The sequence below is a fragment of the Callionymus lyra genome, chromosome 19 (genome assembly GCF_982586985.1).
Source record: "Callionymus lyra chromosome 19, fCalLyr1.hap1.1, whole genome shotgun sequence".
NCBI lineage: Eukaryota > Metazoa > Chordata > Actinopteri > Syngnathiformes > Callionymidae > Callionymus > Callionymus lyra.
The window spans coordinates 10,338,275-10,348,102 of NC_141836.1; the positions used below are offsets into that span (position 1 = coordinate 10,338,275).

General features: G+C 42.7%; 1 protein-coding gene across 1 annotated transcript; it reads right to left on the reverse strand.

The window, feature by feature from the left end:
- Positions 1-50: 50 nt before the first annotated feature.
- Positions 51-2,838, reverse strand: LOC148059441 (cytosolic 5'-nucleotidase 1A-like). The gene is made up of 6 exons (XM_087780979.1): positions 2,708-2,838; positions 2,488-2,652; positions 1,829-1,958; positions 1,645-1,761; positions 600-793; positions 51-524 (listed from the first exon to the last, which is right to left on the reverse strand). The coding sequence occupies exons 1-6, from the start codon at positions 2,762-2,764 to the stop codon at positions 156-158; spliced, it is 1,032 nt and encodes a 343-aa protein (XP_087637105.1). The 5' UTR covers positions 2,765-2,838; the 3' UTR covers positions 51-155.
- Positions 2,839-9,828: the final 6,990 nt, after the last annotated feature.

The window sequence follows — 9,828 nt, forward strand, 5'->3', positions numbered from 1 at the left end:
TTTTTATTTAAGACGAGCAGAATAAAACTTTTCCTTCCGAACTAAAACAGTAAAATTACAACTCGATTTCAAAACGACTTAGTAAGATGGTGATATTATACAATAAATTGCATAATTCCAAACGCCTCTTAAAAGCCGTTTTAGTTTTTCAGGCACTATTTCTCATCGTTGGCCGGCGGCTTGATGAGGTTCACTCCCTCGTACTTCTGGCTGATGCCGTAGGGAACGTGACCTGAGACGACGCCATGCTTTATGGCTCCGTCGATGTGCTTCATCTGGTCGTCAAAGAAGATGTGAGGTTTAATCGCCTGCAGCACGGGACCTTTGTCGGCCCCGCACAAGAAAAAAACCTCATCAATCTCCAATCCCAGGCTGCGGAGCGTCTTCAGGGCCCTGATTCCGGGGCTATCAGCGCCGCGGGAAGTGACCAGGAAGGTTCGAATTGGGCAGTGGACAGTTCCTTTCTTCGCTCTGAGCTTCTGCTGGAAGTACACCAAAGCCTCCAGGAAGCATGCGAGCGGACCCTGAGTAAGGCAGAGGAGAGGACATCTAAGAAGAAGATTCACCACATCAATTTATTGAGTGTGCACGTTAATAACCTTGGAGAGAGGTGTATCCTCGTTCTCCTTTTCGTTCTTAAAGAATGCCTCCAGTCCCTGCTTCTTCGTAAAAATTTCAGACTCGTCGGAAAAGACCACCGCATCTCCATCGAATGCCACCCGCAGCTGAGTATCGCTCAGTTCTGGCATGGTAACGTCAGGTTTGGGCGTGAACACCGTGGCTGCCGCAATTCCTGACGAAATCAAAACATGTACATATAATTTATTCCTTCTCAAACATATCTCCTTCTGCTTATCTGGGGTTGGATCGTGGTAACTACATCGTCTAGCTCTTTCCGGGGGGAACCTGTGGCCTTTTCTTGGCCAGCTTGACAGTCTCTACAGGGTGTGCTAAGCCCCTTGGCCACCTACCAGTTGGACATGCTCTGAACACCTCACCAGCAAGGCGTCCAGGAGAAGGGTCAACTTGGTTTTACATAATAACACAATTCATTCCCCTTCCAAAACTCCCCTCTGCTCTGGAGAACGCCGAGAACCTGGTCGCAAATGTTGTTGTGCTGGAATTCCTGAGGACATCGTTTCGGACCTTAGTTCTCATCTCAGCGTGGCTAGATGTCCTCGTCTGCGCTGGGTAGAATATGCATGCAACCCTCTTAGCGACTGGTATGCATGGGGTATGGCTTCCAGCCTTCTTTATAATGTTTTAGTCATTGTCTTCCCGTCTTTCCCTAGTTCGACTAGCCCTTTCAGTTTTACTTTTTGGATCGTTAAACTGTTGAATTACATTAGATATGCCTTTGCCCGTTTATTTCTGTCATCTATCATCTTGCTATAAACCGCTGATCGATCTCGGTCATACCCGCAAGTGGACGTTCTTGGACCCTTGTCTCTGGATCTTATCGTTTCAAGACTATGGTGGATCTTACTGACCGTCTCTGCATTGGAGCTCAATGAACTCGGTAAACTCTATAAAAAGTAAGTCGATCTTTGACCATTATTTTAGTTTGGTCAGCCCCGACTGACACCTTTATTCCAGTGTGTTCTGTGAAGAGACGCAATGTAAAAGACTGGAAGTCTGCTTCACCTTGATCAATGGCTTTTTTTACTTTCTCAGGGTCCGTGGAAAGGTAGAGATGGGTCTTGTAGGCCTTCAGGTAGCTGGTAAGATTGCAAGTCATGCAAAACTTCTCGATACGCAAACCTAAGGAAAGTTGACAAAGGGACATGTTTTTGGCTCGATGGGGGCTCACAATGGTTGATGTCAATACCATGGTGATTCAAGCTCTTGATGAGGCGCACTCCCACTTGAGCGGGATTGTTGGTCATCAGGACAACGTCGAACAACTCCTTGCTTTCTGGGTAAAGCTCTTTAAGTCTCTCGTTGACGTGCATCAGTGCCTGAGAAGACACACACATGACCCTCCTCATTTTAGAGCAGGAAAATACTTTCATATTTGATTACATATGAGTTTGTTGTTACTTTGGTAATGTTTTCCTCTTTCTAAATATATAACCAGAATTGTAATGAGAAACATGGAGTCATTCCACATTCAATTTGGTGATGGACGAGGCCCTCCAACCATCGCTCGGTTACTAGGCCGTAAACCTCTTTGAGACTAAACCCAAACTAAACAAAGCAGAATTAAACAGCAGTGTCCGCCTTAAATCAAATACATCATCCTCAACATGCCAACAGGTTTTAAGTCATTGTCATTACAACAAAACAACACTCCCTGGAAGATACCAGCTGAACTGGATAGACGAGTGTGAACCCACATAATTTGATGTATACGATATATTTTCATAGCATTAGTCACAATTTCTGGTGTCGATGCTAATGATTTAATCATCGTTTAATATTTGCTCAATTGAAAATAGTTCACTTCAGTAGTAGCGACATAACAAAGAACAAATGTCAATGCTGTACCTTGACAAACTGGAAAACAGCTACAGGATCCAATGCATTTTCATTCTCCATGTTGATTTCGACGTCGCTCTTCAAACCTTCGTCGTCAAACAACTTGCTCTCTGCCACCATATTGAACAGGGCCCGAGATGACACATCGATAAAGACCGGACATCCAGGATTTTGCTTAACACAAGAAGGAGTCAGTACACAAAATAACCATTTTCCTCCAAGAACTCACAAGTCTGCGTTCGTCACAGGAAGTGCTGGGGTTGTCCTCTTGCTTTACTCCACTCATGTTTATTATTTTTAATAATAAATGAAGAGTTAAATTGTTCTGATGCTGTCGGAGAGTGGTGAAGCTGGAGACTGAGGAGGTTGAGGAAGTAAATATGGGTGTGTGTCCAGCTGACGTGTCATGTACGGTAATGATCCAAATTTGAATAAAATAAATATATTCTTAATGATTCAAATAAATTATTTTGCCTACAGATCAGGACATAGATTAAAAGTCTGAAAGATGCACGTTGGTCCAGTTCTGGTGAACCACGATTTAAACCCTTCCTATCATCATCATTATTAACTACTGTAGCTTATTCATGTAAGAGCTGTTGAACAATGAACATTTTTCATTGAGAAAGTTAATGGAGGAAGAAAATTCAAACTGAACCAACACATATATAAATCATAAACTTTCTTGAATTATATTAAGTATATGATGGAAAGAAAATGTGCGATATGTGTGATATTTATATATTTATATAAATATCATTAAAAGAAAATATGTAAAACCACTATGAAAACCAATACCCATAAAATGAAGGAGAAAAAGAGATAAGAAAAAAGGTCTTCAAACAAAGATGTAGAATCAGTTTTAAAGTATTACTTTAGGTCAGAGGGATCCATAGATGGAGTCAGAGGTTGCACACGTCTGGTCCAATGACCTCTGCAGGGCCATAGTTGGTGCCTGACCTCACCAAGTGGTCAAGCTGATATTATACAAGAAATTATATTGAAAATGGTGTTTAGATTTGGTAGTTTAGATTTTATTGTATTATTCATTTCTTTATGCCAACTTTAATGTATGAGTACATTTTTATTCCATTACTCATTGTAGTAATTATATATGCCTTATAAAAAGGTTTATTTTCCAAACATCCAAGTTCTGGTCAATTTAACTTTAAAATTGCCTCTAGGTAAAATTACCTGAAGTTGGAGCACCACCCTTGTTTTATAGACCAAAGGAAACTATTACATTTACGTGGATGATAATTAATTAAGAAACACTAGTTTGAATCAATATTATTTACTGAAGTTACTACTTGTCGTGATTAATTATCTTTACTGAGTAAGAGGCTCTTAAATTGATTATACAAAAAAATGAAAAATTGTAAAGGCAACTGACTTACTTTTTATAGGATTTATTGAAAGAAACAAAGAGAAAAGGGAGAACAGTTAAGAACAATGGAATGGAATGATTATTGCTTTGATATCATAGAAGTAACAACATTAATTACTCAGGAAGTAATGGACTTAAAGGCTTTGATAAGTGTCAACTTCTGGGAAAGCTTTAAACTGATTGAACATTTTTAGGTCCAAGATCAAAGCTAAGGGTAAAAAGGACTAGCTCAGACTCTCCCTCTCTTTTTTTATCGTTTTGTGTGGCCTTTGCATTTTGCTCCGTTTCGTTTTCTCGCCTTGTGTTATTGTCATGTCAGATTATGTTGCCTTTTATTGTCGGTTGTTCGGAGTCTTGGTCTTATCAGTTTTGTCTTGTCCAGCCCGTCACGTGACCGGTTCGGTAATCGCTCGTGAACTTCCCGCGAAACGCAATGGAGCTTCCCCCACATCTCTTGGATTGGCGGATTGTTGACTATAGCAAACTTTGGTTTACTACTAGTATCATGGAACCGGCGAGAAAAAGGCGTTTTTCCCCTGTGTGGCAGCATTTTGAGTAGATCTCTCCTAGTAAGGTATAATGATGTTGAAATATATACTCACAGACACCCATTATTATATATATATATATATATATATATATATATATAGTTTCCATTGGACATGCCTTGTACTTATATCCATCTTTTTTTTTTTCATTTTGAGAAATTGGATACAACAACAACACTTCATCAATGCCGAGGCATTATAGGGCCCTGCATGAGAGCTTGGAGACGACCATCGAGACAATTGAACCAACGTCAGGCAAGCTTGATGGCTTCTTTCAAAGTCATTTATTTACTATACTACGGTTTGTCATTTTATATTAATTTTATTTGCTGTTTTATTCAGGAGAGAGGAGTGCTGTGGATGAGGTGTTGGTTCAATTGATCATTGAGGACTCTTCACAGTTGTGGAGGATGAAGGGTTCAAAAAGCTTGTTAAAGCTTCGATGGAGAGGGCCAAATGATCTGTTTCTCAAGCCACGGCTGTGAGCTTGACTGCAGATATGTGGACCTCCCTGAACACTGACTCGTATCTTGCTGTGACATGCCATTTTATAGATGCAAGCATCTCACTACAAACTGTTGTTTTAGGGGTGCAGCATTTCCCTCACACAGCGGTGAATTTGGCTACAGTAAAAGCAGCACTGATGTCTGAATGGGGTATAACTGGCAAAGTTACAGGCCTTGTGACGGATGGTGCAGCTAACATGGGTGCATGTGCAAAGGCACTTAATGTGCGTCATTCACATTGTGTCGCACATTGCATCAACCTTTGTGTGAAGAAAACACTGGAGCGAAACCCTTTGCTTTCTTCAATAAGGGCACAATCCTGCAGAATTGTGGGATATTTCAAGAGCAGCACAACTGCAAAGGAGAGTTCTTTATCCGACTGATTTCTGGTGAAATATTTGTTTAAGTTGCTGCTTCAGTTGTGCTTGAATCAATTACTTTTTTGTTTCGTCCATTTTTTTAGGAGAGACTGGTTACGGTGACTAACCAAAAATGCTGGTGCAAGAGGTGGACACACGTTGGAACAGCACCTACCAGATGTTCCAGAGGATATATGACCTCAGGGAGCCAGTTGGAGCTGCAAGGCGGGATTACCCACCGATATCCCGCCAATTACATCAGAAAGCTTCACAATCATAGCAGATTGCCTTAAGGTACCTAAATTTACTTTAATTTATTATTTACTCTCTTACATCTGTCTATCTAGGTTTTGTCTCCTTTCCATGAGGCAACTGTGGAGCTTTCTGGAGAGAAGAGGGTTTCCGGATCCAAGGTCATCCCCCTCCTAGCCATGCTTCACCATGCAATGGAGGAGGAGGACCTTGGATTCCTACAGACTCAGGAGAGTCGAGACTTGGCAGAAAGTCTGAGACATTACCTGAGAGAAAAACTGTATCTGTACCAACAACAGAGCCTGACCTCACTGGCTACACTGTTGGACCCTTGTTTTAAAAAAATAGGGTTCGTCAGTCAACACAAAGCTGAGGAGGCAGAGAAACGATTAATTTCCGAGGTTGCAGCTATTATGAGGAGCTCTGCGATGCCGTCAGCATCAGCAGCGGCATCCTCCTCCTCCTCAGAAAATGCAACCTCCTCCTCAGCAGAAGCTTCTCGGCCTGGTACTCAAGGTAATCCCTTTAAAAATCGGTTAATTATAAACATTCCTTTTGTTATTTTATGTGGTCACTTACATGCAGCTTTTCTGGTTTAGGAAGCAAAGATGCCACAGTACAGCAGACCAGGCCGAGGAATGAAATGGTTGATGCTACGGTGGCGGTGAATGAACACAATATTCAAAGAAACGAGGACCCCCTACAGTACTGGGTGAAATGTAAAAATATCCACCCATCTCTCTTTCAGCTGGCCATGAAAATACTGTGTACCCCGGCTTCATCCGTCACCTGCGAAAGGATTTTTTCCAAAGCCGGGGAAATAATCAGTAAAAAAAGAAACCGGCTAAAGCCCAGTACTGTAGGAAAATTGCTTTTTTTAAATAAAAATGATTAAAAAAAAACAAGGTTGTCAAGCACATTTTTTTAATATCAGAATCATTTGCGCACAAAGATGCAATGCTCCCAATTGTCCACATGATGGCATGGTCGTGCAAATGAAGCCTCACGAGGCTTTGCTCCAAAAATGAACTATTTGGCTGGGAGGCTTCAGTGCTTCATGAGGCATCATCTCGCCATCACTAGTGGTGCAAGTTCAGACCAGTTATAGGCGCCTCCCTGGTTAAAAGCGTGTGCAAAAAATAAATGTTAAACGATTTTGGCTAGTTAAACTGCACCTTTCTCCCCCCCAACACGCCCTACTGCCTCAGCTGCCCAACCCCCCACAGCCACCTCTCTCTGTTACATCTGAACAGGTGAGGAGAGAATTAAGGCGACTGAAGATCAGGAAAGCTGCTGGACCAGATGGACTCAGCCCCAGACTGCTCAGGGACTGTGCTGATCAACTTTGTGAGTTGGTCACACACATCTTCAACCTGAGCCTCAAACTGGAGAAGGTCCCGGTCCAGTGGAAGACCTACTGTGTGGTTCCGGTTCCCAAGGCGGTATACGCGAAGGAGCCGAGCCACTTCAGACCAGTCCCCCTGACCTCCCATCTGATGAAGACCTTGGAGAGGGTGGTACTCCGCGAGCTACGCACGACGGTAAGCTCTGCGTTGGATCCGCTGCAGTTCGCCTACAGGCCAAAGATGGGGGTGGATGACGCCGTCATCTACCTGCAGCACCGGGCACTGACTCATCTGGAAGCCGCCGGTAGCACTGTGAGAGTCATGTTTTTTGACTTCTCAAGTGCTTTCAACACCATCCAGCCGGCGCTGCTAAGGAAGAAGATGGAGGACGCAGGAGTTGGGACACAGCTGGCAGCATGGACGATGGACTACCTCACCAACAGGCCGCAGTATGTGAGGCTGCAGGACTGCAGGTCTGAGGTGACCATCTGCAGCACTAGGGTGCCTCAAGGGACAGTGCTGTCACCTTTCCTTTTTTCCCTCTACACGGCGGACTTTACCTATGACTCCAGCAGCTGTCACCTCCAGAAGTTTTCTGACGACTCGGCCATTGTGGGCTGCGTGTCTGGGGGGGGCGAGCTGGAGTACAGGTCAGTCATCAAGGACTTTGTTGACTGGTGTGAGAGCAACTACCTTTGCTTAAACTCCGGTAAGACAAGGGAGATGGTGATTGACTTCAGGAAAAAGTCTCCACCACATCAACCGGTGAGCATCCAGGGCTCGGACATTGAGCTGGTGGACAGCTTCAAATACCTGGGTGTTCACCTCAACAATAAACTGAACTGGTCCACACACATCAACGCCGTGTATAAGAAGGGCCGAAGTCGCCTCCACCTCCACTGAGGTCTTTCGGAGTGTGCAGACCACTTTTAAGGACCTTTTATGACTCTGTGGTAGCCTCTGCTATCCACTACGCTGTGGTCTGCTGGGGAGCAGGCAGCACGGACCGGGACAGGAAGAGACTGAACAGGCTGGTCACGAGGGCCGGCTCTGTCCTGGGCCGCTCGCTGGACTCGTGGAGGAGGTGGGAGAGAGGAGGACACTCTCCAGACTATCCTCCATCAGGGACAACGCTCTTCACCCACTGCACCTGACCGTGGAGGAGCTGGCCAGCTCCTTCAGTGGCAGGCTCAGGCACCCCCAGTGTAGGACGGAGCGTTATAGAAGGTCCTTCATCCCAACTGGTGTCAGGATATTTAACTCTCTACTTTAAATATCCTGATGCTAATCCATAGTGTGTTTTTCTTCTCGTGTGCTTTTTATCTTTTTTTTTTTTCCGTTTTTTATTCTATTTTATTTTAATTCTATTTTATTTTGTTAATAGTGTCAAATTTCTAATTTTGTAAATAATTTGTATATTCTTAAGATCGTTTTTATTTTGTATTATCTCTTTTATTATTTCTTTTTTCCTTGCACTTTATTTTTTTCAACTGCGCTGTTGTGAAAGTGTGTTTCCCCTCTGGGGATGAATAAAGCTTTTCTATTCTATTCTGTTCTAAAAGAGATTCATTTTGTTTTATTAAGTGTAAACTTAATGCATTTACTGTACTTCATGTACGATTATTATTGATGAAAGAATAAAAGGGTGTATGTTGGAAGTGAATGAATGATTGATAACGAGAAAATGATTAGTGATTAAAATACATCGTTTTAAAAGGGAAATTGTAAAATTGACATTTATGTAAATGAACTTTGAATGTGGTTTTTAAACCATTGCTTTAACGAAAAAGGAAAATAACAAAAAGACGATTGCAGTGCGCAATTTAATGAAAATATGTGAATAAAATAATCCAAGAGACTTGGTTCATGAGCACTTGTTGTCCGGTGTCGTCCATGTCCATTGTATTTCCAGGATTATCCTGTCAGCGAAGGCCCTGCTGGGACCCGCTACACTAGCAACACTTCTTGACCCCAGATTTAAATCACTCGGGTTCCGCAGTTCTTCTAAATTGAACGAGGCCGTCATTCAGCTACGTTCCGAATGTTTGCAACGTGTCGAAACGCTTCATGACGCCTCATCAACCCATCACTACCATGTGCCAAACCAGAACTCTGGTCTTTCAGTTAACAGCAAAAACAACATGAAGGATTTCCCTACATCATATTTGGTAGATTATTCCTTAGTTGTAAAACTGCTTCTTGAAAATACATCTTGTCTAATTAGAAAGCCTCTTTTAAATGTTGCATTTGTGGAGCTGCAGAGCCATGTGTCTGCATTGCAGACATGGACAATGTGACAAATCTCTGTCTAGACAAACAGCTGCTCTTGACTCTTTATGAGCTTCCTCTGGTAGCATCAGGTGCTGCCAATCAAGCCTGATTTTGGAGGACTCTTGACATCTTTTTGTCAATTGGTCTTGATCGTTTTGAACACCGTTCAACCCTTAAGAAAAGCATAACAAAGTAAAAATGTCTTTATCAGGGCCGTCAAGATACCGGATTTTCAACTCAAGATCATCCAGAGGCAAAAATATAATCTCTAGGAAATGAATCGCTATTTCTACGCAACATTAGTGTACGAAAATGACCGAATTTCACAACGACTTCACCCAGCTTCGTGCAGCCATATCTGGTTTGGGCACCACAATGGAGCCCAACACAGTTGGGGGCAAAATAAAAAAAGTCGACCTCGAATCAGTGGGAAAGTTTTGCATGGATACCCTTTATACAACTGCCTAACAATTCAATTTTATATACTACGCCTGTTTGGGCGCAAAGTTGATACAAAGTTGAAGTTTGGTAATGGCGATTATTTTTATTTCTTATTTTTGCCAACTTTGGGACGTTGCAGTGGGGCCTCAGACAACCAAACGACTCAAAACTTTGCACTGCCAAAGTACAGATGTCGATCTGTGATCTCCAGAATTTTACCCACTCTGCCACAAATCGTAA

Excerpts from the sequence above, each read along its gene's own strand:
- LOC148059441 (XM_087780979.1), bottom strand. The coding sequence starts at position 2,764 with ATGAGTGGAGTAAAGCAAGAGGACAACCCCAGCACTTCCTGTGACGAA. Across the intron at positions 2,653-2,707 it reads CCTGTGACGAACGCAGACTT|CAAAATCCTGGATGTCCGGT; the intron begins GTGAGTTCTTGG and ends TCTTGTGTTAAG. Across the intron at positions 525-599 it reads AGGATACACCTCTCTCCAAG|GGTCCGCTCGCATGCTTCCT; the intron begins GTTATTAACGTG and ends TGCCTTACTCAG.